Genomic DNA, 27,485 nt, shown 5'->3' with positions numbered 1-27,485 from the left:
CCTTGAAGACCTAGCTTGTGCATCTCCTCCCTGTGGCTCACTCTCCCTTGGATATAGTTGGTCCCCAGATCATCAGGCACATGCTGTCTCCCTGGTTTTTATAAGGCCATGGTGCAGTGATTTGACTTGCCTCTGTTTTCTCTGCTAGACTCTGAACTCTTCAGGGATGATCTCAGATTCATCTCCTTTGGCGGCCCCATGTTCTGACACATGGGATATACTTGATAATGTTGGTCCAGTTTGTTTGGAATGAGATTTTATACTTTCATGAAGAGCAGTGTGGCTCAGGCCAGTGTTCAGAGTCTGTGAAGGTAGAAGTGGAGGCAGCAGATGACCTAGATGAAGCAATCTTGGGGCACCAACGTTGCTCCATAGAGCCTGATGGGAGAGCTCCTTTTCCCTGCCCTTGGACTGTCTTCTGCCCCCAAGCCAAATATTCACAAGGGAAGAGGATGCCTGTTGAACAAGGAGGGAAGAGCAGAAAGACTTTTATCTGACCTGAAGACTTTTAACCAACCAGAATTATTTATCTTGTGCCCCTTGAAGGTGGAAGCTGGATTTTCTTTTTCTCTTTTCTTTTCTTTTTTTCTTCTCTCTTTCTCTTTCTCTTATTTCTTTCTTTTTCTTTCTTTCTTCTTTCTTTCTTTTTTGTCTGCAGTAGATCTCAAAGGAGACTGTATTCTTTATCATTCGGGTAGACCCTTGCCTTCACAGTTCCTACAAGAGAGAAAAAGCCAGCTAGGGATGGAGTTGGTGAACAGCTCCCAGATCATCTTTCACCTTGGTTCTGTTATTTTGCCTATAACTTTCAGAGTCAGACCACAAATACAAGGTGAATTTCTTGGTTCATCCCATGGTGGTGTGTGAGGCAGTTTGGGGATTATATGCTACAGGTCAACTCCCAAGGTCAGGAATACGCTTCCAATTTAATGGTAGAACATGCCTATGCCACTGAGATGCAATCCACAAAACTGAGGCTGAAAAACTCTTCAGGACAAATAACCCAGTTTCTTCAGAAAATTGTTGCCAGGAAAATAAAAGAGAAGGAAGGGGACCCTATAGATTTAAAGATTTAAGATACAGATCAATTAGTCTATGGATTTTATTTGGATTCTTAGTTGGAAAACTATTTAAAAAATCGGAAGACTCTTGGGAATATTTGAACACTGGTTATTTGACGATATTAAGAAATGATTGTTAATGCTTTAGGGGTGTGAGATAGTATTTTGAATATGTTTTATAAAAGAGTCTTTGCCTTTTAGAGATGGAGTCTGAAAAATCACAGATGAAATATAGGATGCTTGAGATTTGCTCCAAAACAACCTGGGGGTGGCCAGGAAGTGGATGGGGTATAGAGGGGGTAGGGGTTAATTCTAAGTGATGAGTAGGAGATGCATAAGAGTTCATTAATCAATTCTCTCTATTTTGTACATATGTAGTATTTTACCAATTAAAAATTTTAAATGTGACAGTAGAAATAAATGTATTTTTATTTGTTTTACCAGGGCTCCCTGGAATGAACTTGAAATCCAAACTGAATGTTCCAGATGGAAAGCAAATGTACAATAGGCTTAGGTGTTTCAGAGAGGAATAGAAACTAGTTTATTCCTCCTAGGTCAAGGGAAGCCCTGTTCCTCCGTAAAGGCCAGTAAGACCTCCATAATTTAGTCATGTTCTTTTACCAAAGAGTCAGAACTTGAAGGGTTAAAATGATGACTAGCATCACTTCCCTTGGCCAACTTTCCCTGTGTGATGAGAATGGATTTCCCTGGCAGTTACCATGGTCGAAGGAAATAGGAACGAGAGCCAGGTGGGACCCTCCAGCTGGGTTCTATTCAATCTAGCCTAGTGCCTGATGCTGGGAATTGTGCTTCCCGGCACATTCTCATCCATATTCATTGAGCCATTTGGGCCTTTCTCTCAATTGTGACTCAGAGAGAGGTGTAATAACTTTTTAATATTATATAGCCAATAAATGGTAGAAGGGGGACTCACGTTTTTCAACCCAAGCTCCTTTCCACCATATATTGCCCTCCCAGGTTGTCAGTATTCTTAGGGATGCACCAACCCAGGGTTGCAAATATAATAGTTGTCATATGCTTGATACTGTGTCAGATGTTCTGCATACATTAATTCATTTGACCGTCTTCCTGATCTTGTAAGGTAGGTACTATCCTGATTCCCATTTTACAGACAGGAAAACTGAGGCCCCAAATGTCAAGTTGTTTTTTTTTTTAAGATTTTATTTATTTATTAATGAGAGACACAAGAGAGGCAGAGAGGCAGAGGAAGAAGCAGGCTCCCTGCGAGAAGCCTGATGCAGGACTCCATCCCAGGATCCCAGGATCATGACCTGAGCCAAAGGCAGACAGACGCTCAACCACTGAGCCACCCAGGCATTCCCCCAAATGTCAAGATTTAAATCCACCTGTGTCTGTCCTCAAACCTTCAACTATATGTTTTTAAGCTCCCTCTTCTACTTTGTTGAGGCAGATATTGAATGGAAGTTTTTTCAGCGTTCATTCAAGTAGAGTCCTGGAAATGACCAGGAAGAAGGCTTGTGGCGCCAAAGCGCTGAAAGACTGCCCTATCTCCACATTTTGGAACCACGTATTTATTGTTTAGTTAAAGCCTTCACATAGCGTTAACAACATGCCAGGCCACACTGCTCTATCCCTTTACAAACAACAACTCCACAAATATTCACCGCAATCCTGTGAGGGAGGTAGGGGCTCTTTTTATTACTCCCATTTTACCAGTAGGAAAACTGAGGCACTTGCCAATCCCACAGAGCTAATAAGACGCAGGGCTGAGATGCCTCCCAGGCAGTGCTGTGCCTGAGTCTGTGCCTTTAACCTCTACATCGTCCTCACCCCAGCCCTGTATCTACACACGATCTGTCAGTAAGAGTTGTTGAAGGGCTTTAATTCTAGTTTCTGAACTCTGAATAATAAAGACCAGAGTGCCTACTATTGGCCAGAGTCCTCACCTAAAGATAGTGACTGATACCATCGAAATTAAACCCTGAGCCACACGTGTGTGAAATGGCTCTATTCACTTGAGTTAGGAATGTGTTTTGAGGACCTACTCTACCTTTTTGAGCTGCAGTAATAAGAGAGAAAACATGAAATTTAATGGGATAAATCCCATTAAAGAGCTCAATACCCAGTAGCTATTAATATCCTATTACTTTCTCTGACCTGTCCGCTCCACCACAGGCACCTGCCCAGCCCTGGCCACCACCCCGTCATGTCGCTTGCTGACCCTCTCCTCTCTGCACCTTACCCTCCCCCGCTCAAGCTAACCTATGAATGTTCCTGGCCAACGGCCTAATGGTTTCCAGAGGGGAGGTGGGCTGGGGTATGGGTGAAAGGGGTGAATGGGATCAAGGGTGCCCTTGTCATGATGAGCAACGGTGGGGTACGCAATCGTTGAACCACTGTGTTGTACACCTGAAACTAATACAACCCTGTGTGCTAACCCCACCGAAATGAAGATTTACATTAAAAAAAAAAAGTATTCTCTAAGAGGCTTCTCTGAGGGAGGAGTCTCCTTCCTGGTCCTGCTGAACTGAAGCATGGCCACGTGACATGGCCAATGAACTGTGAGTGGAACTGGCATGTGTCATTCTAGATGAAATGGTTGAAAGCCAGGCCAGGCTTTGCCACGTTCCTTTCCCTCAGGCTGACACATCCAGCAGTTGTTAAGGTGGTGGCTGCTTTCCCCCTTGGTCCCAGAGTGAGGAGGTTCTGTAGGAGACCCCACAAACCTTTGAACAGACATGCAGAATCAGATGCCAGCCTCTATTGTCAGCCGCTGAGATTTTGGACCTGCTTGTATCACAGCAGAGATCTAGCCTAATGTGATCAAGACATGTTTTCTGATGCTCGTAGGGGAGAGGATAAAGGTCCCTACTGTGCCTGCAAGGCCTTGCAATACCTTGACCTAAGTGTCAAGCTTCATCTTGAACCGCTATTTCCTTTCTTTCTTCCCTTTATCCAAACAGGCCTTCCTCCTGCCCCTCAAAGGTGCCAAGCTCCATTCCACTACAGGCTCTTTGTACGTGCTGTTCCCTCTGCCCAGAACATTCTCCTTCCAGCCTGCCCCCTGTGCTTGGTTAGCTTCTCTCTGTCCTACTGGTCTCAATGGGCTTTTGCAGAAACCTGTATCCTTTATAGCCCTCATCACAGCTATATGCTTACCTTGGCTGCTGTGTTTATTTGGATAATGTTACCTTGCCCACTAGACAGTACTCTTCATAAGAATAGTTGCACAGTTTTTATTCACCTACTATCCTTAGCCACTGGCATAGTCTCTGGCACATAGTGGGCACTCAATTTTTGTCGAATAATTGAGTTGAGGGTCATCTTGAGTGACTCAGTCTGTTGTGAGCGTCTGACTACAGCTCGGGTCATGATCTCAGGGTCCTGGGATGGAGCCTCCCATTGAGCTCTGTACTCAGCGGGGAGTCTGCTTGTCCCTCGGCCCCTCCCTCTGTTTATACCCTCTAATAAATACATAAAATCTAAAAAAAAATTGAGTTGATGGGGTGATTATAGGATGGAAGTTGGAAGCAGACTTCTTGGATTTGAATCCCACCCTGCCATTTAGTTATTGTATGACCTTGGGTAACTTACTAAGTCTCTGCGTCAGTTTCCTCACCTGGAAAGGGGAATATAAGTAGTTCCTATCTCAGAGGTGGCTGAGAGAATAAAATGGGTGAAGATACATCTGCTGCTTGTTGACACCCTGGGTCTGGTCTCCAGGCTCACCTTTCTGTATCCTGTTCTGGGGGTTGGCAGTTTTCTCACTATATTTTCCATACTCCCTTCCTAGATGCCTATGCTTTGATCAAGCCACTGGGAAACACTGGCAGGAGCCTCAGAATAGGCGGTTAGGGAGAGAGGGGACTTCTTTCCGGTTTCAGGTCCTGTCCACATGTGACAGCAGCAGAAGATGGATGCACCAACGGCCTCCAGCTCCTTTCAGTGCTCCCAGCACCAGCCACCGTCGCCTCCTCGGAAGTACTAATACTGTTGGCCGCGTGCCCCTCGGCGGTCCTAGCACCAGCCACCCATGTCCTCTCAGAGGTCTGTGCCCACCCATGTGGTGCGCCCCACCTTCATGGTGACCCCTTTCAGTAAAGATCCAAGTCTCAGCTGTGTGGAGCTCCTCCTTGGAGTGCCCAGGTTCTGGTAACTCAACCTTTCCCCTCTGGGTCCCCAGCCCTGGGGCTGGTGGCTGTAACCTACAGTTCCTTACCTCCAGGCTACTGCAGAGCCCTCTTGGAAAACCTACTGGGCCCTATTCCTGACTCCTCATGGGGCCCTGATACAACACCTAAAGCACAATATCAGGCACGTCAGAAGCACAGGGGAATGAACGTTAAGCCTCGCTTTTGGTGAACTGGGCAAGAAAATCAGCAGCGCCCATCAGAACTCTGTGAAGGGCGTGATGTGCTTGGCATCTATTAAGGATAATGCAAACTCCACGGTGCAGAAAGGCTGATCCATCCCCTTAACTGTCACTCAAATACAACCGCCCAGGTTGTGATTCAAAAGCAAATGATGACACAGCTTCCAGAGCATTAGCAATTTTTTATTTTTCCTTTTTTGTTGCATAGGAAATGCAGTACTTGCTTCCAGTAATTGTATCGTAATGTGAGAAGGTGGTAGCACTAATGGTTGAATACAAGAGTTAAACTAATCCACACCAGCTCAAAAAACCTGTGGAGATTTAGTTGAATAAGAATGGACGCCCACAGTGATTCTCAACCAATTACAAATTTTCACAGAACACAGTAAAACTAAAAGGGTAGCTATGAGAGTCAATACAAGTATACTAGAGGCACAGGGGGCCCGGCTCATAAAAACAAATGTCAAACCAAGTTATTAACACGGGGGGGTGTTTAGTTTCACAACAGATCTCTTTTCATCTCTGGAAGTGTTCGGTGCCCTCCCCCCGCAATTTGAAATGAAAAACCCGAGGTATCTTGAATGGGCAGATTTCCAAGGGTGGTGGGAAAGGTCCCCAGGGAACCTTGTTCTGCGTAACAGGTCAGAGGTGTAGGGAAGGGGGATCATGTATTTGACTTGGAAAGTCTCTCGTGAGGACCTCCTAGGACCCGACAAAGCTCCAGCTCTTGGTCTAGTAAGTATCTCAGGATAACACTACCAAATGCCTTCACAGTGCAGACAGGCTGGTCTGAGACCAGGGAGAAAAAAATGAACCTGGCAGGTCTCTCAAACCTCCATCCCCACATAGCCAGTGGCCTGGTGACCTTCGGTTGGGATGTTAAAAAAAAAAAAAAAAAGTGCTGATGTATATGTATGAGTACTACTAAAAATATAAATTAAAAAATTTTTAAAAATGGAAAAATAAGAATAACACAAATAGAATCAAAGGTGGGAGAGCTTCTGTCATTTTGAGAAGTGGAGCATAAAGAACAGCAGGAAAAATAGCCCAATTCCTGGGACACGTTTTGTTCTTAAAAGCACTGTGGAGATGTAAGAGTTCACATTGCGTGACCTGGTGAGTGTTTTCTACCGTGAGAAGGCGCTCTGGTTGGATTAGAGGTGGCACTTCCACCACATATTCCTGCGGCCCAGACACATTTTGGAAATTGTGTTTTTTGAATGAAATCGCATAAGGAGCCCACATGTGAAACTTGTGATGCCTGGCACCCAGGCGAGGTCCTGCCCCCCACACTGCCGCCTCCCGGTTCTGGTGGCCTCGACTGCAGGCGGTCCCCTGTCGTTCTGAGCATCTCTGGTACCTACTCCCCATCTCCCCATTCTCCTCATCTGGTTATGTAACCCTTTAGGGGCACAAAAGGCAGATGGGTGCTGGTTTAGGGGAAAAAAAAAGTGAGATGAAACTGATTTAATTTGGGAAGCAAGTAGTTTCAAATTTAGACCAAAAAAAAGTATATTTAAAAAAAAATCCCGTGTTAATAGCAAACTCCTTTTTCTTATGAATCGGGCCCAAAGTTTGTACAGAGTTTTATTTTTGAAGAAAATATTGCAACTGTGCATGAAACTAAATAGCCATGTGATTTCTTAAAGATTTTTTCTTTTTTTCTTTTAATATGAGGAAGTCTGGTGTGAAGACGGATCAAGCATGGGTACCTGGCTGAACATTGTCCATTAAGAAAACGCTTCAGGGTCAGCATAGCTTCGGTCGAGAGTCAAGGAAAAACGTCCCTCGCTTGGAAATGTTCTCAGAGTTTCTTCGTAGCACAGTTCTCGAAATACAAACGGTTGTTTTGAGACAAAAGTCTTGCCAGGGACTGATTTCTGAAATCAACCACCCATGCTTGTCCCCTAGGAAAAGGAAAACAAAAAAACGAAAACGAAAACAAAAACACAGTAATACTGAATTTAAGTAAATGTATACCTCCAAAATACTGAAAACAGCCGAAATCAAGAAAGAATTTGCGTTCTCAGTGAAATACCTTTAAACCTAGCTGACAAGAACCAAGTCAGAAAAAAAGACTAACATAACTTTGAGTAATATTCATACAGTTCACTAAGCATTATGGAATAGCATGCATTAATATTGTACGGTTATTTTACATCACCTATACCAGAAGATCCTGACTGACAGACAGCGAAGGCTACCGGTGTAGAAAAATCTTACTTCAGAAGAGCAATATAATACAGATTTCACAGGCACTACATTTTAATATATCAGGTATTATGCTGGTTTTCTTATAATTCTTTCTGTCCTAAAGCTGGCATTATAACAATGACCAAAAAGGCAAGGATTGAAGTAAACGGAAAGTAGATACCAAAGTTGATATAGTTTTTTTTTTCTTCAGATAGATTAGTGCATAGTTCTCATGCAGATAAACACTGCTATGCATTTACACTGTTGGAAAGCAGAGTGAATTGAGCCCAAGTTGTCACATTGGTGTAAATCATTTTGTCAGCCTGTAATAGCACCATGTAATGGATTTGCATTAAACATTAAATTGATTTCAGAATTGGTGACACAGTATTCACTACAGTTAAGTGCTATGGAACAGCTTCAATGTTACCTGCTATCTATCAAAGCAATTTTCATCCCACTGCTTTTTTATTGGAAAAAATAAAAGGAAAACATACACGACACTAATTAGGCAAATGCACAGCCTTGGACGTGGAGAAGGCAGAGCGGGTTTACTGTCAAACAGTAAATACATGCATTGACTTCAGGACAAAATTGGCCTTGGAAGCCGATTTGAACGAAAGCTCTGCCGGTGGGCAGTGCAGCTTTCTGAGACTGTCCTGGGACAGGTCTCCGGGGGTGGGTGGTGAGGTGCCACTGAAGCTCTCCTTACACTACCATGCCAGTTGTGTTTTAAATTTGTTCTATGGAGGCCTGCTACCGGGAAAAAAAAGAACAAAACACTTAAAGAAATAAAAAAGAAAGAAAGAAAAAAGAAAGAAAGAGAGAGAGACAGAGAGACGACCACCACTATGGACAAAAAGATATTTCCAGAGACGTGATGCAAAGTACATTAAATGACATTCCTAGAAATTCCTCCCCCCCCAAAAAAAATCACAAGTAAAAAAAATGTTTTTCTTAATCCAGATTTCATAAATTACAACAGAATTCAAAGTTTATGGGGATAAGGGTTTGAAAAGTAAAAGACAAACTTTTTGAGATGGGTTTTGCATATTCCTGTGGGCTGACTGAACACCGTGACTCTGGAAAATGTGGGTTCCCTTACACTTCGACTGTCAGAGAATGAAGAATGCAAGCATGGGGAGGTGTACCTGCTGGCCGGAGGGGGAAGGGCGCCCACACCCGACTCTGGGTGGAGGGGAGAGTGGGGAGGGTCTGACACCAATACCCGCCAGGCCAGGGAGTGAAGAGACAGAAAAGTTTGCTCTAGCCTCAGAGGAAAGTAAAAGGCTCTGGGATGGAGAGAGTGGCATTAGCGGGAGGGCCTCTGCCCATGAATGATCAGAAAAGGAGCATTTTGGTGGCAGGGGAGTGGATCAGGGTGAAAAAAAAGAAAAAGCATACAGAAAAATGATCAGATTTAGTGTTTGTGCCTCTGACTTCAGTTCCCAAAGAAAAAACATGGAGAGGGATTTGGGGGACTTCTCTTTGCTGATATTGTCAATGCCATTTGACGGGAGAGAAAAAATTCAAATGTGTCTCGGAATCAAGGGCGGGGCCTTGGAAGTTGGGCCAGCCCTCAGCCTGTCAGTCTACACACCCCAGGTAGCAAAGTCTTCCTCAAACATCTTCGCTTGGCTTTCATCTAAAAAGGTAAACACTCGGATTGTTGGTGTTTCTTTTTTCCTGCTTGATCACAACTGAACTACAGTTTCCTGCTGCTTTCTGGACAATGAAACATTAACAAAAATGTAACTTAGTGTATTTAATACTTGACCCCTGTTCGTTATCACCCTAGACTGCCTCCTTAATGTTTTAAAGCCTTTAAAACATTTTTTTTCCTGCAAATCTTGTTCAGAGTTCCCTAATTTTAGCTTCATCAAACTTAATACAACAAAATACCTTCAAAAATACAGCATACCTGTAACGTCCATTTACAATGGTTTTTCAGTAGACCTATACTTCACAAGCATAGGAATATGCTATACCATTGAGAGAAAAAATAACTGTATTTAAATACTTACAAAAAAAAAAAAAAGGAAACAGGAAAGTTTTAAACTTAAATCCAGTTCCCAAAGGGGGGTGGGGGCAGGAAAGAAAGAAAAGCAATTCTATGAACGCTGCCTTTATAATGGACAATCAGAAATTTCACTAGGCTAATTTGACAGAAATTTTTCCTCATTTAAACAACATTACAAAAGTCCTGCATTATAAAATAGGGTAGAATAAATCAGTGTAATCAATAAAACTATACAACAATACAAATTACATATCTTCTGAGTGGGCAGTTTATTCTCTCTCTTTGCAGTCATGACTACAACATGCTCACTAAAAACCACTAAAACTGCCCAAACTATTGCTTAGTTTGTTTTGTTTTTAAAAAAAGGGTGCAATTTTATTGTATATACAACCAATTTCCTGGTAATACCTTGGCTTATCGCAAGGTTCTGACAAAATGTTTGTCTAGGCTTTTTTCCCTTCACTGTGAAGCACTGAAAAGCTGCTATTTTTTTCTTTTTTTTTCCTTTTTTCCTTTTTTTAGTGCACATATGTCATAATAAAGTAATGCCCAGCTAAGTGCTATAGGGGAAGGCAAAGTATGCTGGCTGGCTATAGGAAGTGACACCATATACTGACAATCACACCATACAACAGCGCCAAACGACTATTCAACCACTTATCAGACACATATGAAAATCCAAAATGTTTTATTTTATTTTTTTTTCCTTAAATAGAGATAACCAGTAAACAATTTTCAGAACTTGGAAGTTTAAAAACGTGCATATAAAAATGGGCATTATATACTTTTTTATTGAATGTGGATTGACTGCGGTCTGCTAAGAAAAATGGGGTGTGGGAGCTGAAGAAAAAGGAAGTTGTCTTTTTTTTTTTTAAGGCTTGCTTGTGAAAGGAACAGTTGTAAAAACAAAATTGCTTGAAGCAGGGTCAGCTTAGTGCTTCACAGTTTGACTGCTTCTCTAAGAGGAGCCCTTCCTGCGCACGTGCATTCAAAAAATCACAAAAAAAGTACAAAGACAAACACCTAAAACACACTGCGTCAAGTGCAGCACCGACTTTGGTCAAATAAAAAAAAATAAAAGAAAAATTAATAATCGCTAAGCTTTTCTACACGATATAAGCAGGTATTGCATATTTTCATATATCTGGGAGGGGGGAAATAAAGGAAGACTCCAAATAAATTGTAAAATGCAGCAACATCCAAAATACTGATATTCTAAGCCATCTACAGATCTCAGAATAGCACTGCCACTGACCACAGAGGACAATAAAGACTACTCCTATCTGCGGAACAACTAACTCTCTATTTAGTTCTAGATGTTGAAACTGACGATGGCTGACATAAAAGTCACATTTACAAAAAGTGTCTCCAAATGCTTGACGAGGGAAAAACCCCTTTCAATAGAGGAGCATGTGCAACAATTCCACAAATAATCGCTATCCAGGGCAAGGCACATTGATATGGAATTTTTGTTTTCGTGCAAATTAAGGAAAAAAAACAAAACAAAACAACATTGTTTCGGGGGGAAAGATGAGGAGCAAAGTGTCTTCCCAAGAATTTCAGTTACTTGATTGTATAGGACAGTAGTAGAACCCTTCTGAAGGGCTGAAAAACATAGTTTAAAGGCAAGTGCCTAGAGTAGGGATTACAATATTGTGTCTTAATGCACTCTACTTTATCCTACATTAACTATATAAAAATTAGTTACTAACACTAGAACATGCAGAGACTTTCTCTGATCAGCAGGGCTTGCCAACCAGAACGTATATATATGTATAGTATAGGAAACCTTCTTGAAGTTGCATGGGAAGCAAAGGGGTGCTTCGCTGTCTGGTAGAAAAATCACTTGCACTTTTTTTTGTTATTTTTTTGTTTTTTTGTGTGTGTATTTTTTTTTTTTTTTACATAAGATACAGGACATTTGGGGGTGCAAACTTTTTTTTTTCCCTAACAGGTACCCTTGATCTGAATGGGCACCAGCATTTGTGTCAGTATTGGTTTCATTATTATTATTATTATTTTTTTTCCCATAGCCCAGTTCAGGGGCACAAAGGTCTTTTAAAAGTTCTGGACAATCTCTGGTACAATGAAGTGTCTGATAACTGATAAATCCTATGTTGCTGGATACATGTAAAAATTTTCAGAATTGGCATAATCCATTATAATAGTGACTTCTAGCTTATAAAATTAACAGATACCATGATTTCATTTTAGTTATGTGCTTCAATAACAGAAAATAATTAATTAGCATTTAATGTAGTTAACATATTGTGGTAAAAGCACCATTAGATTTGTTTTTTTGTTTTTTTTTTTAAATTTTCCTTCAGTTTTTAAAGGGATACAAGTTTAACAATAAAAAACATAAAAAGCAAAAATAGCTCCCCTTTTTCTTGCAAGGCTGTTTTTTACCCCGATAATTTAGAGTCCTGGGGTGGAAGGACTTGAAAAACAAAAATAGAATTTTCAACAATCTCTATCTTACAAAGATATTTAGCTATCCAATGAAATTGCACTTTACTCATTTCAAAATTCGATTGTTTTGATTGATTCCTGTCAGTTTCTGTCAAAACAGACCATCTTCCCCATTTCCATGTGAATTTGTGTGTCATTGTTGAAATTGTTGAAAAAATGTTTTTTTTTTTTAAATGTAAGTGCAGCATTTCACAACTTTTAAAAAACTGAATAGTAGTAGTAGTAGTTTGTCATTTCGGAATTGTTCTGCAACGTGAGTGGATTCACTGTCCTTGTGGGCCATGTTATATATTTAACTGCTGACTGCTGAACCAAACCAAACTAAAAGAAAAAATAAAAAAGGAACATAACTGCATTTTCTTTTTCCAATGTGTTACAGAAAAACATTGCCCTTTGACTGTCCCGTAAGTTATATATTGCAGATCTCAGCTACTACAAAAGATTTAGTTCTCCATGTGTCTCCTGATGACTCAAGGAGGCTCACACCTGTGTGGGTAAATTCATGAAATACTGTGAAACAGCCAGGCTCCGTAAGGAAAGTGTGTTACAACGGGAAGTCAGTGAGCAAGGGTAGACCTCCACTCGCCACATCACCTAATGCTCACGCTACCACGGAAACACTCCAAATGTTACAAAGCCCAACCATTTCCAGCACCATATGAGAAAATTACAACAGTCCCTAAAGTATTTAAAAAAAAAATCCCAAAAGGTTATGGCCTTTGCTGTTTGACCATAATGCTCGCTGTTTCCATGTACAAGTTGATTTGATTCTCCCCTTCCACTGACAGTGAAGTTGTAACCGCGCTGGGTTGAGGATGCGTCCATGTTACAGAGTTGAGAAGGGGTCAGGTGGTCTGTCTGGTGGATGGTGGGACGCTGCGACTTTTATCCCAGGTACCAGGACTGGAAGACAAAAAGGAAAGAACGATTAGAGGTATAATTTGGAAAGTAAAATATTTTAGAAGTTGCCCTTCTGACCATGAAATTGGGATCTGTATTAGGCATGAAAGCTGTGGGTAGGGGTGCGGTACAGGGGCAGATTTTCTGGGTAAGGTAGAAGGGAATGACAAACAGTAGTAAATCTTGAGTCACTGAAGTTGATCTTATTTCTCTGAAGTTGAAACTCAGCGTCTTCATTGGGGTTTGCAAACGTTCTGAGTGTGTCTCAAAAATAAAGTATTTATTCTGCTTGATACATATATATATATATATATATATATATATATATATATATATATATAGGTTTTGCAGTCTGGTGGGGGCAGTTATAAGATGGCAAGAAGCTTGATCATCTTGTCACTGAGCCCTCAGTGCCCAGCACAGTGCCAGGAGTAAAAGGTTCTCAACAAAGAAGTGTCGAATAAATGGACAATGGGTGAGGGAAGAGGTTTCCTGTGCCAATCAATGTCTACTTTGATGATTTTTCACATCTCCTTTTCAATGAGATGTAGGCACTAAAGATGGTATTGTGACATTCTCTGAACAGGCGCAGATGATCAATAGTGATAGAAAAATAGGGGCGGTGAAGTAGAAAAAGTGCTGTATGAAGAGTTCTGCAGGATTTGGGCAAGTCACAGCACCTCCTTGATACCCAGTTTCCTTTATGTGTGCCTGAGATAGATTTTATGAGGTAAAATGCTCCTTTGGCTCAGTGTTTCTAAGATAATTTATCAAAAATGACATATAATAATCAAGTGGGATCAAGATTTCACCCTATTAACTGCCATGATGTCCAAAGGACATAAATGAGGCCATTGCATAGCCTCTGTTCTTGTTTATGTTCAATCAGCACTTATTTAGAGCCTGCCATATGCCTGCTGGGCCCAGTTACCAGTTACCTTTTCCCTTCAAAAATCCTCAGGTGATTGGCTTTGGACAACATCACTTTATATGCTGGCAATTCTTTCTCTGTTGGTTAACTAAAGTGACCAGTTATGGTCTAATATCAGAGTTGGTTTCTCAAGTGAAACAGAAGTGTTTAGCTTTTGCCAGCTTCTCCCTAGAGATGCCCTGCCAAATTCACCACATTCATCATCATTCACAGAAAAATCACCAACTTCTAGCAAAAGTGAATGTCTCTGAAAACTGAGTTGGCAGTATCAGAAAGGGGTACATTTGAGTGGGTTCAGTCAGACTTTCCTTGGTGCCCAAGAGATTCAACTAGGTAAAGGACAGCCTCTGATCCCAGGGGGAAGTGGCAAAATGATAGCTACGTGGAGGTGGGTATGAGGTTTCCTGGTCGCACAAGCTACCTCTGATTTCCAGAGGACTTGAAAAAGCCAGGCCTGAATCGAAAAACTACTTATCCTGTGTAACTTTTAGATATTCTTCTTTGACCACATGCTTGGAGGAACACAATAAAGCCTCTTGTGTCCCGAAAGGAAATCATCCTGGCAAATACAAATGGCCTAAATCTAACCGGACAAAAGGAGGGGGGTGGGGGGGGGAGAAAGGACAGGGGTGGCAAGCCCCAAGCTGTATTTCCAGGAGGCTTCTCCCAGTAGCCCACTGATCCGTGCGTGCTACGGCCTCTGTCTCTCGCTAACAAAACAGTATCCAAGTTTGGGTGCGACGAGTAACGCTTACGGCATTTCTGTCCTCACACTTTCTAAGTCGGTGGTGAAATTCCAGCCTTCTTCAATCTGACGCTGCATAGTAGCTCTTGAAGCACACACGGGGGACCCAGTGAGTCAGCAGGGGGAGCAGTTTTCCATACCACAGTTTCTGGACACAACCTCAGTGCACTACAAAAATCTGCAGTGCCTCTGCACTTCTCTTAAAAAGCAAAGCAAAAAAAAAAAAAAAAAAAAAAAAAAAGTTTCTTCACACATCTTACTATTCAGTGTGCGCCTTGCCGACAAGGTTACCCCAGAGCAGCTCTGTAATCCTTCACTGAAATAGGCTTTATTGATTGCTCTGGTCTATTGTTCTCTTTTCAAGTCCCCCAAGTTCAAGTTCATCCTGGTGTTACATCATGTCTGGTTGCTAAGAGCAACCAGACAGACCCAGACGTGACTATCATTAGCAAGAAACCCTCCGCTCTCCTCCCACCAACCTTCCAGTGGCTCTGACGTAGCAAGCCCACTGCAAACACATTGAAGTATTTATTCTGCCTAATTTATGACCTACACGGCAAGCGAGACCCCCACTCCAAAAACCAACACTGTTGTATATTTAATTAATCTGTCTTTCTCTGGCACTTGGGAAAGTTAGACAAAGGACTAATTATTGTGTTTCACTCTCCACACTTTTCTTTCGGGGGGGGTGTGTGTGTGAATATTTGCATGGGAAAGAAAACCACAAGGCCTAGCATTCCCCCCCCCCACTTTTTCTTTTTTGCCCTATTGACATTTCATGAAATACTTTAGCTGCTTAAGGGAATTAGAAAAAAAATGCGATGTGAATGTTACTCCTTCTGAGTTGGTATTCAGTAACACAAATCAACTCATGACATGTTTAAATTTAAATGCTAACCACACACTCTCAGAGTTACTTTAAAGGTTAGTTTTTAATCAATAGAAGTTGCTGACTCTGGGTTTTTGAGCTGCGCACTGCAGCTCTTGGGCTTTTGTCTACCGTTAGAGCTTTCAAACTTTTTTTTTCCTTGAGATGATTTTAGCAATGATTTTCAGACACAGAAGGCTATTGTGCTCTGACCAGCAACATATCAATAGAGAAGCGAGTTGCCCTGTGGTGTGGTGTCAATATGACTCCTGAAGGCATGGGTTGGGGGTCTTTAATAACCCATGAAAAAAACTTAATTAACCCTTTCAGGCCCAAACCAAAACCTATTCTTAAACTTTTTCACTCCTGTAATTTGACCATTAGTACTTATTTCAACATCACACTAATCTTCATGACAATTAACCCAGCTACTTGACCAAGGCTTCCCCTTGCCCCCCACCCCTGAATGGGAAGTCAATCGGTTAGTGGAACCACACAGGGGATTTGTTTTTTGTTTTTTTGAGGCTTTTTTTTTTTGGGGGGGGGGATAAGCTCTCTTTGATTAAATCATTTATTTGCCGAGATGGCAGATAAGTAGTTATAATAATAAAAAAACAAAAACTCATCCATTTCACCTAATTATTTTCTCAGGATCAGTTTGTGGCTGAAGACGCTCTTAATTTCTTTATGATGAATGACGAATGTGATAGTTGCACATGTATTTGCCACTTGATCTCTAGAAACTTCCATAAACTACTAGTAACATCAAGTAGACAAGATAGTATTTGGAAAAGCCCACTTTTCTCTTGTGACATTTTCTTAGAAAATCTACTATGCAAGCAGCGCGAGTTTCAAAACATTACTTGAAGAATGACACTGAGCATTTTTTTCCTTGGGCCATACAAGAGAAATACAAAAATAATCTGAGGTTGTTAAACTGTTGGGGCTGAGTAGCAGCAAATCACTGGGAAAATGGTGCCACATTGAACAAAATTCATTTATGGAGAGTCAAAATACTGTCTTCTGACATTTACTGACACAAGCTTACATTTCATATGGTTTCTGCCTTCCTACTTTATAACCCCTTAATCTAACCTACTGTATCCAGATGGACTACAAAGGAATCTCTGTCCCTTATCTGCAGTGAGTTCCAATATTACAATACAATATAGGACGATGTTATCTTGATACATTTACATTAAGGAAGTAAACACAGAGCTTTGATCTATTTTTTCCTCAGGGACTTTCAGCTATAGTTGTTTTGGAGGTCCATAAATCCACACTCCCACAGAGGCTCCAGTTCAGTAAAATTAGTCTGTTACATTCACAATTTCTACAGTTTGGGAAGTGCTGGGGGTGGGAGCGGCTGAGGGGGTTGGTGGTGATTGTCCTCTCTCAGTGTTCAAGGTGAAACATCAAAAGAAACCTTGCAGTCCAGGACCAGAGCTCAGCTTTCCTTTTCTCCAGTCAAATGAAGAAGTAATCTCATCAGGTTGGAAAGTGCTGACTAAGGATTTAATAAAGTGCCTGCAGATGTGGCGTCTCTAAGGTATTCAACTCATGTAATGCAAAACAGCTCCACACTGAATGTGCTTATAAAATTTCATTTAACCATTGCAGCGCGAAATTTTTTTTCTTCACCGTTCTCTAAGGAGTTTTATCACACTTCCCACCCCTTAATTTACAGCTCTATGAAAGTTCGAATCCCATTCTGCTGGGATTCTGGAATACTCACAGTAGCCAGGTTTTATGAACCATAAACAATATCCATCCGGCTGCATCCTAAACAGGGGGACTGGGACGGCTGTAGGCACCTTGACAGTGCCAGGCTCCTTCCTTTCTTATGCCCCATGGAGAGCTGTTAGGAAACTCTTTGCCAAAATTTGGTCATGAGGTGGCCTAAGACAAGGTTGAGGAAGACGACTCCTTCTTCGTTAACAACAGACATTCTAATGTGAATAACAACTTTTTTTTTTTCTCCTAAGACCTTTTATATACTCTTCTCACTGAGACGACAGGATGTATATTTTAACGATGAAAGGAAATACAAGTCTGTTTGAGATAGCTATATTTTACTGTAACCAAAAAAAAAAAAAAAGAGGGTGCAGGGGGTGGAGAGGGGGAAGGTGGCACAGACTGTGACGCAGCAGAATCTGTTTTTCAGATTAAAAAGTTAAACAAAAGGCCTCAAGGGCAAAGTTGAACAGTGCGGAAGGAGGCTGTTAATGTGGAATCCAGAACTGGGTGTGACACTTCGCTTTCTTCTCCAGGCAAGGTGGGTTATTTAAGGACATTCACATACATAAAACAGAGACATGCAGACACAGGGAGGCCTGTCTCCACTCCCCCAGCAGGCTTGACTCTTCATCAGCCCCAAGGAGTTCTCTACCAACCAGGACTGCATGAGTTGTGGGCACCATTTTGACTCTTCTCCTCAAGTGGCTCACACTCACCCAGTTAGTCATTTTTGGCTTCCTGCTCTTGTATGGATGAGCCAAAGCCCACTGTTTAGCCCAAATGAGTTGCTCTTGGCAAATCAGCCCAAAGCCTGGTAGCTCCATTCAGCCCCCCAATCCTTTCAATACAACAGAAATGGACAGGCCTTCTGGGTTTCTAGCATCAGTTCGCCATCATTTTGGAGCATTTCTTCACTCATGCCACAAGCACTAGGGGCCTCACACGTGCTATGTATGTTAGGCTCTGGGGATAGAATGTGTACAGTAAACAGGTCCTGCCCTTAAGGAGCTGTTGTGCAGAAAGATGCCACCAGATTGCAGCCTTTCAAGATACCAGGAACCCTGCCCTTCTCATAGTAGGGTCTTTACCAACCGAATATCGACTGATGGGGCTGAACATCTGATGTCCCAGGGACTCTGGGTTGAGTCCTACTTTTTCCCTTAGCTCGTTGTATGACTTTAAGTAAGCAGGTCTCTGCCCTAGGCCCCCAGAGACCTGCTGAGAGGACTCATTCTGCATGACAGCAGAGGAGAGGGGTGGGGGTCTTCTGGAAAAGGTGGCATGCTATATACACAGGTGTCAGTTATTGGGATTGCCAGCCACAGGCTTTGATCTCTGCTGTCATTTTTCTTGTCTGATTTTGTTAATTAAAGAAAGCCTGTTTTCAATAATGCTAAACCAAGACTTGTTTATTGTACAGGAAACTATTAAAACATTAATGGGCCATGATTGGCCCTACTTACCTTTGTGGCCTTATCTTTTCACTGCTTGTACTCAACACTTGTGCTGTGTTAAATTTCTTCCAGATTCCCCAAAGCCAAATGCTTTCTCCCTGCTGGGCCTTGGCACGGGCGATCCCGCTCTCCTTGGCTTTGCTAACACTTGCTAGTTCTTGCATTCCCAGATTAGCATCCCTTCTTCCAAGGGGTCTTTCTCCAGGCCTTTAGTCCTGGGGTTTACCTCTGTCACAGTCTCTGAACTGTAATTACCTGTTTTCTCCCCAAGAAAATGGATCTTTGGGATCCCTGGGTGGCACAGCGGTTTGGCGCCTGCCTTTGGCCCAGGGCGCGATCCTGGAGACCCGGGATCGAATCCCACGTCAGGCTCCCGGTGCATGGAGCCTGCTTCTCCCTCTGCCTGTGTCTCTGCCTCTCTCTCTCTCTGTATGACTATCGTAAATAAAAAAAAAAAATTAGAAAAAAAAAGAAAATGGATATCTTCTTGAGTGTGGCATCCCCAGTGTCTTGCCCAGCGGCTGGTGCAGAGTAGGCACTTACTAAATGCGGTTGAATAAAGGAAGGCAGGCAGGCAGGCAGGCAGGCAGAAATGAGCTGTCCCTAAGGTTCTCTCGAAGCCTGGTGTCAGTTACCCCAACAAGGCATTTAGATGGATGACTTCTAGCATAGCTGTACCACATCCATGCTCATGCCACATGGCCATGCCTCCCCAAATGACAGGTGCTCTCCGGAGAGGGAGAGAGAGCAAGAGACACGCAGGTCTCCACAAGCTGCCCCAGGCAGTTCTGATGGAAGAGTTCTTGCAGTAGGGCCAACTGTGGCCAACTGCGTCAGTAGCACGTGCAATAGTTTTGTAACATGGACGGCTGCCTACTTACTACAAGCACAGAGGAGTTGTCCAAACCACCGCTCCCTGGAGAGTGACCGTGCTGCTCCCGGCCAAGACCTCCGTTTGGTTCAAACCTCAAGACGGGAAAACACTAATCTTTTTGCCCAATAAGCCATCCAGCACCTCCAAACCTTGAGAGTACACACACAATCCAATTATTCCAACTGTAGTTTCAAAGTCTAAATCTTTCACCATCTTCCAACCTGCCCTAGTGTCTGCCTCACTATCAAGAATTTTTTTTTTTTTGGTCTCCCTTTACATTTTCATCTGAGTAACCTTTTACCTCATGAAACCAAAGACTTTTTTGAATTAACAGCAGTGTTCTGGCCCACTCACATTCACTCTGCAGACCTCCCTCTCAGAGGGCTGTATGCCCCGTGGTGGAGCGAGGGCCCCAGAGGTGGAGTTAGCAGAATCCCATCGTCCAACTAGTACACACTGCCCTGTACTAGTTAAGTCATGTCAGGGAAGTTAGCATTCCCGAGTCTCAGTTTTAGACTCCATGAAATGGAGAGAACAACCTGACCAGTTTTTATGTGGCTTAGATGAGCTAATGCCTGGATAGAGGCAAGCCCAGAAAACCAGGACGTCAGGGGAAATGGCCTAACATGTGTCTGGGCCCTCAGGTCCACGTGAGACCCTGGGAAGACCCGTTCCCTTGGAAAGTCACCGCTCAACAAGGCGGCTCTCTCGGACTTAATGATATAATTTCTTAGTTAAAAGTAGCAGCTGCGTCGGTTCCATTCCCCCCCCCCCCGCCCCCCATTGCAAGAGAAAGTTCTTGAGAAAATAAAAATCTGTCTTTAATTGCGGTATTAAAATCAGAGCAGCGAAACTAACCACACAAAAGGAATTGGCTCAAGTTTATGAAAGGCATTTGGGCCCTTGCCTTGCAAGGCTAAACTGCACGCCTTGGAAGTTGGGGGGGAGCGGGGGAGCGGGGCGGCGGGGAGGGAGGGAGTAGTCAGGCAACCAAGTGGGCCAGAAACAATCCTATTTTGGTTTTTGTTAGCGAATGGCATACTACATAGATCAGAGACTTCTTATAAAATACAAACCCCCACTGTACACAAAGCACAGGAAAATGTGAGGAAAAAAGGGAAAAACTAAAAGCAGCTTAGGGTGTGTTAACGCTGCTATTCTGTCAGCTTAAAGAGTATTTTATGCTTGATCAACAGCTCTTTTTTTATTGTGCTTTTCTTTCATTCATTCAAGACATCAAAGCCGGGCGCCACCAGTGTACCTGCCCTTCTGGAGCCGCTTGTGAGGGGGTTCTAATGAAGCACGACTCTGGGAGCCGGAGACCCCCGTGGACACGGCAGTTCAAAGGGAATATTTCAACAATGATTACATTTTGTAAATCTTTTTATGAAAGAGACAGCTTATTTCCTGCTTTTTCATGAAAAATAGATTCTATCCATTAAAGTGAGCCCGCGCCACGGAAGCTGCTTGAGATCTGAGGTGCGGCGTGGAGATTAAGGGGACAAGGGCCCGATGAGATCGTCCAGAGTTCCTATCTGTTGGGCGAGGATGGCACTGCCGGATTCTCTGGGTGGAGCGGCGACAGTGCGCTGGATGGCTCTGCGAACGGAAATGCAGTGACAATGGGGCTCCGCGGTTTATTTTCAGCCAGGCCTGGTGTTTATTGTTTGTTCCTTTTTACTCGTTTTTGATTCCACAAAGTCCAGACCAAGTACCAGAAGGCATCAGGCAACCCCTTTGATTGCACAGAGGAAAGATGAAAGATTTTAGTTACAGATTCATTAAATGCTGTTATTTTAGTGCCCCGAAATGGGACGAACCCTTTCGTGTGTGGGAAGTTAGCCATTAAAAGGCTGGCTCTGGTCTGAAGATACAATACAGGCTTTATTACTGGCTAATGTCTGTCCCGAAAGGCAAAAAAATAAAGAAGGCAGGCTACCCTTTGGTAATTTTTGATTTTCGGTATTAAGATAATCTTTCCTCTGGTCTTTTTCTTTCTTTCTTTCTTTTCTTTTTTTTCTTTTTTTTTTTTTTGGCGGCAGGGAGAGTTGAGTACAGTCGGCACGGAGGAGAATATGATTTCCTAGGGAGCTACGAAATGAAAAAAAAATGTATGTTTTCTGCACATCAGATTCCGACTTTAATTAAATGCCTGTTGTCTAACAAGTGCAGACAGTCACACTTGGGGCTGGCCCAATGGTGGCCCAGGGAGGTAACCTTTCTTGTTTAAAAAGAGAGGCGTGGGAGTGGAGGTCAGAGCTCAGCAGAGCGTGGCCACATTGTAATAATCATTCCACCCGGTGCTTCTCTGCTCCTGTTCTTCCCCCAGAGCTGAAAAGCCCTTCCCCAACACCACTCAGGTTCACAGCACATCTATCATGTAGATTTAGTGTTCAGATTGCGCAGGTAGAAAAGGTCTGGAAAGGGAAAAAAATAACATGAAAGCGAAAAGTCCAGTTCTTACAAAAAGGCTCCCAGAGACGTCCTGCAATAGAGCGATGGAGGATCTGATACTTTGCCAGAAACGAATTCCCAAACTAACCTTTTCGCCAAGAAGCCCTATAGGCACTGGATGGCACCTGCCACCTCTGGACCTTTCCACCCCAGGTGGTGCCCACTGGCACGACCCACAGCACGGGTCTTTGCTTCTTACCCCCTTAATCACCCTCTGTTCACGGTAGGGGCTCCCTCCTCCTGTCCTTTCCAGCCCCGTTTCCTGCCCGCTCCCAGCCCTCCAGCCAGTCTCTTTCTCTCCTTCTCCACCTGGGTTTGAGCCCCCCACAGGAATTAGGGCAGACCCCCTCCTCTCCCAAAGGCTGCACAAACCAACAGTCCTTCCTACTCCATTCACTGGATTAAGAAAAGAAGCGCAGGAGAACGCACTCAGAGTTGCAACCACAACCACCCCACCCAGCAGCTGGAATGGAAGATTTCTGTAGTGAGCCAAAGAAACCAGGTTTAGAAGTAGAATGGGGGTGGAAAGTGGAGGAGGCTGCTGTATCTCAGTTCTCAGATTCACGAGGACAGTGAGATGTACCTGAGCACTGGACTGTGAATTGGAAGCCTCAGCTCAGGCACTGGCTGCCCTGGGACTGGCATCCCGGGAGGCCATCACTCTGATTCTACTTACTAAGATCTCAGTCCTTAACTTTCTTGACCTTCTGGGAACACCTGTTTTTCCATTTCACTGGTTCCAGGAGTCAGTGACAGTGTGGATGGGATACTAGGGTAAAACTGGTCACACCCCTCATTGAGCTGAGAGTGAACTTGGCCATGGAGAAAGCTAGAGACCTGAGTTTTAGTTTCTGTGACTTCGGGGCCCAGGGGTGGTGGGGTGGTGGTGAGGGTCCAACCTAACTTATCTGCAAAGCAGGCCTGGGTGTACCAGTTACCCACAGCATTTGGAGGCAATAACAAACTCAAAAAGATGAAACATTCAAATACTGGCCTAAATGATTTTGAAATACCAGCCAGAAGAGTAATGAGCAGCAGGGCCATGGGAGGTGTGGCTGTGATCTGGAAGACATGGGATGGGAGTCAAGGTTTCCTCTGGGCCAATTACCCTTGATAGAAATGGAATGATTTCCCCGGGCCTAGTCAAAGCTTCATGTGACATCCCCAAATGCACAAACCAGGGATCAGTGAACAATGCTTTCCTCCTTCTTCTGAAAATGTGGTAGGATTTAGGGTTTTATGGCAACACAACTTGTCTTTGTTAAGACGTGACTTGCAAAACAAACCCACATGGGAGAGTTGGCAATTTCAAATGACAGTATTTTTTTTTTAATGCTGAAACAGCAAATGCTTTTTATGTTCAGATTTATTTCCTTCTAAATTTGTAGATTAAATTTAAAACTAAGCGATATTCATTACTACAAACGATTCGATTCTTCCTGAATATTTCTAGGGGAGGTGAGTGGGAAGCTTCTGGGTGGGGTTGGGTGGGGAACTGAACAAAGACAAGATCCTATAACCTTAGCATTCGGTGTGAAGGGTCTCATCAATGGTTTGGCCATATACATAAGATGTATGACTGGCAGAGCTACTTGGCTTCCCTGGCAGGAGTCTATGCTTCTTGGAGAGAGGTAATATCATCCTAACAGCAAATTTACTGCATTTTTATCTTTCTAGTCATGACTTTGGAGGTGGTGAAGATCTCCCAAGCAAAGATTACCAAAGACAGATTTAAGAATGTGTTTTATAAAATCAAACATGGTAACAAAATCACCTACTTTGTTTTCAGATACGTTCTACCAGGTAGGGCTCTCCCAGTAAATCACATCTGGAAACAAAGTTAGAACTCATGCACTCAGTGCTAATCTAGAACAGTTACACATTCCGCTATCACTTTATTATACTTTAATGAAACCAATTACACACTGGACTGTGATACATTCATGGGCTCCTTAAATACCCTTTTCTCTTGTTAAGTCACCATATGGATGGGAGATGCTATTGTTCTTTTTGCAAGAATGGTGGGAAGTTTAAATGATACCTCTTAACTTTCACTGGATTCTGCAATCACAAAAATCTTGCAGCTCTACCACTGTCTTAAAGGCACTGAGTTAAAAAAAAAATACTTGAAGATTTTTTTCTTTCTCTTCGAGGAGTGAATTGTCTGAGTTAAAATATGGCTTCCTGTTGTACTCCATCAGCCTTTTGGTGGTGTTTTTCAGGAACAGGTTTACGAGTTCAAGTTCAGGTTTAAACTAAATAAAACACTCTTCAGGAGTTTATAACTGAGCCTCATTTACATGTGTTCCCTCTGAGCTCTGTCGGCCTCAGTGTGCTAGTTTCCAAGGCTTGGTGAAGGAATGTTTTACAGTTGGAATCTGTACGGCTTTCTCAGGCATTTCAGACTCTGAGGCTGAGCAGCACAAGCTTTAGTTAGTATTCAAAGTTTCCTCAGATCTGCCATAAAGTCAAAGAAAGAGAAAAAGAAAGACAAGGCAGGGGCCAACTGTATCTTCTTAATTTTCCCTGTAAGGCTTTCAAGTTAACATTCCAGTTGAAAAGTGAGTAACAGATTCTAGACATACATTCTAGAATTCCAAAGCCAGGACTCTGAATTTCTCTGCAATTGTCTTCAGTGTTTCTATGAAACTGGTCAATGCATATTTATTCTCTTCAAACATAAAAACTAGAGTTTGCTAAACTGGTTTTCTGCCTTGAAAATGTAGATAAAGAGTGTTATGAAGATAAATGTCCCCAACCCAAAAGGGATCCCATATCGTGTTTATGAAAAAAACCTAAGGGATTTTTGAGGTCAGAAAGATCTTAGGGATTTTCCCGGCAATAAAGGTACACTGGAGAGGAAGAAGTAGCTATTTTGGGTTGGGGACTATAAAAGAGTTTAAGTAGGGATCGTAAATGCTATTATAGAGAACCAATCTGGAGAGAGCTGAGTTCATGAATCACCGAGGTTAAGACTAAGCGAGGGTCCAGGAGTTCAGAGAAAGCAGCCATTGTCTTCATGGGCAGATATGGAAAGAGAACCAGAGAAATAGCACCATGGACTCTGCCACTCACTTGTCTCTGAAATTTGAGTTTATCTAGTGAGAAAGCAGGTACAGGTGTAATAAACCAATGATGCAGGGCCTGAGAGTTACTTTCTAGCATCTCTTTACACTGGAATGCTTCTTTCCTGATAGGTGAAACATCCAGCATCACTGTGGGATGTGGCATTCCCAGCTTCAGCAGCTGTCTCCCTGCAGAGTGATATGTGATGAATCAAATAGTTTAAGAAAAATTAAGCACTGCTGTGGGTGTTAGAGAAGAATCTACCTGGCCAAGGGAGGATGGTGCAAAGAGTCCACAATGAATCTGAGTCTCAGTGCGTACCTCTGTTAAGAAGGGATTAAGACCACCTTCCTAGCATTGTAGTTCTGAGGATAAATGGAAATGATATATGAAAGTGCTTTGTGTCTTAACAAGACTATGCAGAACTGATGCTTGTTTTATGGTATTCTTTTCTGACAGGAAAGACAGAAACCTCATCTTTCTATGTCAGTCACTGCTCCTCTTGGCCTAGTACAATGATAGGCAGTCATTTTTCTTGAATAAATACAATAACAGCAATTGTATGCTAGCCATGTATTCTTCCTTCAATCCCCTGAACTTAGACTAGCTCAAAGGCTGAGAAACATCAAGGATTTTCTAAAAACAAGTTAAATGTGAATAAGCTTCTAAATAAAACTCTTTGCTATGAAAGTAAGTTTCTTCTACTGGATAAGACATGAATAAAATGTAGAATCATTGAGATGACATTCTGAAGGAATGGACAGTAAAAGAAGTCTCTTTTGGGACAGCAGTTTACTTACGGTGATTGAGTGGATGGGCTCGTAACCCTAAGAGTTTGTCAGCCTCTGGCCAGGACTGATTGGCCATTCTGGCAGAAAGATGATAATTTGCATAGGAGATAGTCTCTGCTAATCCCACTGGTCAGTCATCCACAGATTCTTGAGAGTCATGTTCTTTCTTTCATCTAGGTTTATTTTCTTTTTTCTTTTTCATAGATATATGATTTGGACTCCTTCTCCACTGCCTTTTGGATTCTGCTGTTCAAGGTTGCTATAGGAAACAAACATAACTGGCTAACGTGACTTTTTTTTTTTTTTAAGTTACTCTGACAAAATGGTGGATGGGAGGAATTTGAAACTCGAGATGGTTTGCAGATTTTCCTGAGGATTTAATTTACCAATGTGAATTTTAATTGTTTGGAAGATAAAATAATTTGACAGTCAACCTGGTAAGTTCAAAAAGTTGGGGCAGCTCCAGTGGCCCAGCGCCTTCAGCCCAGGGCGTGATCCTGGAGACCCGGAATCGAGTCCCATGTTGGGCTCCCTGCATGGAGCCTGCTTCTTCCTCTGCCTGTGTCTCTGCCTCTCTCTCTCTCTCTCTCATGAATAAATAAATAAAATCTTAAAAAAAAAAAAAGTTGTTCACTTGTTAGTGTGTTGGTAGGTAGATGCAGGTCTAATGTTTTTAAACCGATGCTGAATCCTTTGGTCAAACAGTAGCCTTATTCTATGATTTTCTGCAAGAAACAGAGAGCACCAAATCTGGAAACATACTGGCTTAAGAGAGCTACATGGAAGGCATGGGCTGAAGAGGACAAGCTATTTCCTAGAAGCCAATTAGACCCTTGGAGAAGCTGCCTTCTTTCTTCCGCTCCCTTAGTGTTAGTTATTCAGTGGTGTCAATAGCTCATCTTACCATGCAGCTTAATTTGTGCCTGGTTCTTATTCTAAGCAAGCAGCCAGGAAGGGGTGTAAAGGGGGGCAGTCCAGATTTGACAGCACTGACCCTATGGCTGAGGAGCATTAGTGAATTCCATAAGGAGTATCAAGCAGCAGTTCTTAGTTTACAAAGGTCATTGTGATGCAAGGCCCAGGGGAAGGGAAGAGCCAAGCAAGCAGCCTTCCTGGAAGATGGTGGGGGTGGGAAAAAGAGGAAGAATGATGTTTTTAGGAGGGTGGGGGTGAAGAGAAGTGGGTACATCTTTAGACTTTGACAGGGAAAAATATTTGGGAAGAGGCCAACAGTGAGATGCAGCATGGCCCTCGCTGGCTGGTAATGATGTAACAAATAGCAACATTCAGAGCTATCCAGATACCAGGGAGAACAACTGGCAGATATTAAAATCATTATAAGATGTGAAATTATACCTCTCACTGCTTCATTATCACTATATTTCATAATATTTGTCTAGAAAGGCACACAAAGCCTATCAGGTTAAATTAATCCTAATGATCAATTTTAGTTTTATTCTAATTAAACAATTTCAATTTAATTAATGCGAGCACAGAAATTAGTCAAAATTACAAATGTAAATGTTGAACTTTAAATCAAAGGTCCTCCCTGCTCTCTGCCTCCT

At 42.6% G+C, this 27,485-nt stretch overlaps 1 protein-coding gene across 8 annotated transcripts in view; it reads right to left on the bottom strand.

Moving 5' to 3' along the window:
- Nucleotides 1-5,583: 5,583 nt before the first annotated feature.
- Nucleotides 5,584-27,485, bottom strand: part of NFIA (nuclear factor I A) — a 368,402-nt gene continuing 346,500 nt past the window's right edge. For all 8 annotated transcript variants that reach the window (XM_055305118.1, XM_055305120.1, XM_055305119.1 and 5 more), the window contains one exon: nt 5,584-13,003. In XM_055305118.1, coding sequence (XP_055161093.1) covers nt 12,986-13,003 — 18 coding nt within the window. In that variant the 3' untranslated portion in view covers nt 5,584-12,985. The remainder of the gene's footprint in view (nt 13,004-27,485) is intronic.

This window comes from Nyctereutes procyonoides, unplaced genomic scaffold (genome assembly GCF_905146905.1).
Source record: "Nyctereutes procyonoides isolate TBG_1078 unplaced genomic scaffold, NYPRO_anot_genome, whole genome shotgun sequence".
NCBI lineage: Eukaryota > Metazoa > Chordata > Mammalia > Carnivora > Canidae > Nyctereutes > Nyctereutes procyonoides.
Note: the sequence above shows the minus strand (reverse complement) of the source record. Positions and strands in the feature narration are given on the sequence as shown.